The following is a 1276-nucleotide window of genomic DNA, read 5'->3' on the forward strand; positions in this document are numbered from 1 at the left end:
TGGTGACGGCGTTCCAGACGCCGATTTTGCCGGTGTGGCTGGTGGCGATGAGTTGGTTGCCCACGAAGAAGAGGGCTTCCACCGGCACTCCCAGGTGGAAGACGCCTGGAAGAAGGAACCAGAGGAGAGATGGATCGCGCCGAGGTCCTGGAGGATCCCGGTGGGACGTGGAGGACCACGGTGAGACGCAGAGGACCACGGTGGGATCCTGGAGGACCACAGTGAGATCCTGGAGGACCATGCCGAGGTCCTGGAGAACCATGGTGGGATCCCGGAGGACTGTGCCGAGGTCCTGGAGGACCCTGGTGGGATTCCAGAGGACCGTGGTGGGATCCCGAGGACCACGGTGGGATCCCGGAGGACCATGCTGGGATCCCGGAGGACCACGGTGAGGTCCCGGAGGACTGTGCCAAGGTCCTGGAGGACCGCGGTGAGATCCCAGACCACGGTGGGATCCTGGAGGACCATGCCGGGATCCCGGAGGACCGTGGTGGGATCCCAGAGGACCACAGTGAGGTCCTGGAGGACCGCGGTGGGACCCAGAGGACCGCGGTGGGACCCCAGAGGACCACGGTGAGGTCCTGGAGGACCACGGTGGGACTCAGAGGACCGCAGTGGGACCCCAGAGGACCACGGTGGGACCCAGAGGACCATGGTGGGATCCCAGAGGACCACAGTGAGGTCCTGGAGGACCGCGGTGGGACCCAGAGGACCACGGTGGGACCACAGCACAGAGGACCATGGTGGGATCCCAGAGGACCGTGGTGGGATCCCAGAGGACGGTGATGAGGTCCCGGAGGACCGTGGTGGGATGGAACGGGTGGTGGGAGAAGGAAGACCTCACCGATCTCGTTGCCGTTGCCGTCAGCTTGCAGGGCCCAGAGGATGATCTCGTTGCCGGAGGCCACCGCCACCATCTTGTCGTGGTCCCCCAACGCTCCGCCGAGGACTTTGGCGTTGAGGGCCACCCGCTCGATGAGCCAGTCCAGGCGGGGGCTGGAGAAGACCTGCTGCCACCCCGAGGTCTCCTTCATCCTGGGGACACAGAGGAGGGGGCGGGAGAGGGGAGGGGACGCGGTGGGGACGATACGGCGGAGGTCGGCGGGGTCCCCCCGCCGGTTTACCTATAGCAGACCAGGAACTGGGCGTAAGCCACCGCGATCCAGTTGTGGTGACCGCAGACGATGCGCACCGCTCCCGGTTCGGTGCCTGCAGGGGGAAAACGGGGCGGGAAGGGTCGCGCCGGAGCCGTGGGGGCGGCAAACCGGGGCGGTAC

General features: G+C 66.8%; 1 protein-coding gene across 1 annotated transcript in view; it reads right to left on the reverse strand.

The window, feature by feature from the left end:
• LOC104286746 (SH3KBP1-binding protein 1-like) overlaps positions 1 to 1276 on the reverse strand; it is a 6178-nt gene that overhangs the window by 3982 nt on the left and 920 nt on the right. Inside the window, exons 2-4 of the mRNA XM_009885377.1 lie at positions 1125 to 1209; positions 845 to 1035; positions 43 to 105 (exon numbers count right to left, since the gene is read on the reverse strand). Of these exons, the coding sequence (XP_009883679.1) occupies positions 43 to 105; positions 845 to 1035; positions 1125 to 1209 (339 nt within the window). The remainder of the gene's footprint in view (positions 1 to 42; positions 106 to 844; positions 1036 to 1124; positions 1210 to 1276) is intronic.

This window comes from Charadrius vociferus, unplaced genomic scaffold (assembly GCF_000708025.1).
Source record: "Charadrius vociferus isolate BGI_N301 unplaced genomic scaffold, ASM70802v2 scaffold3425, whole genome shotgun sequence".
NCBI lineage: Eukaryota > Metazoa > Chordata > Aves > Charadriiformes > Charadriidae > Charadrius > Charadrius vociferus.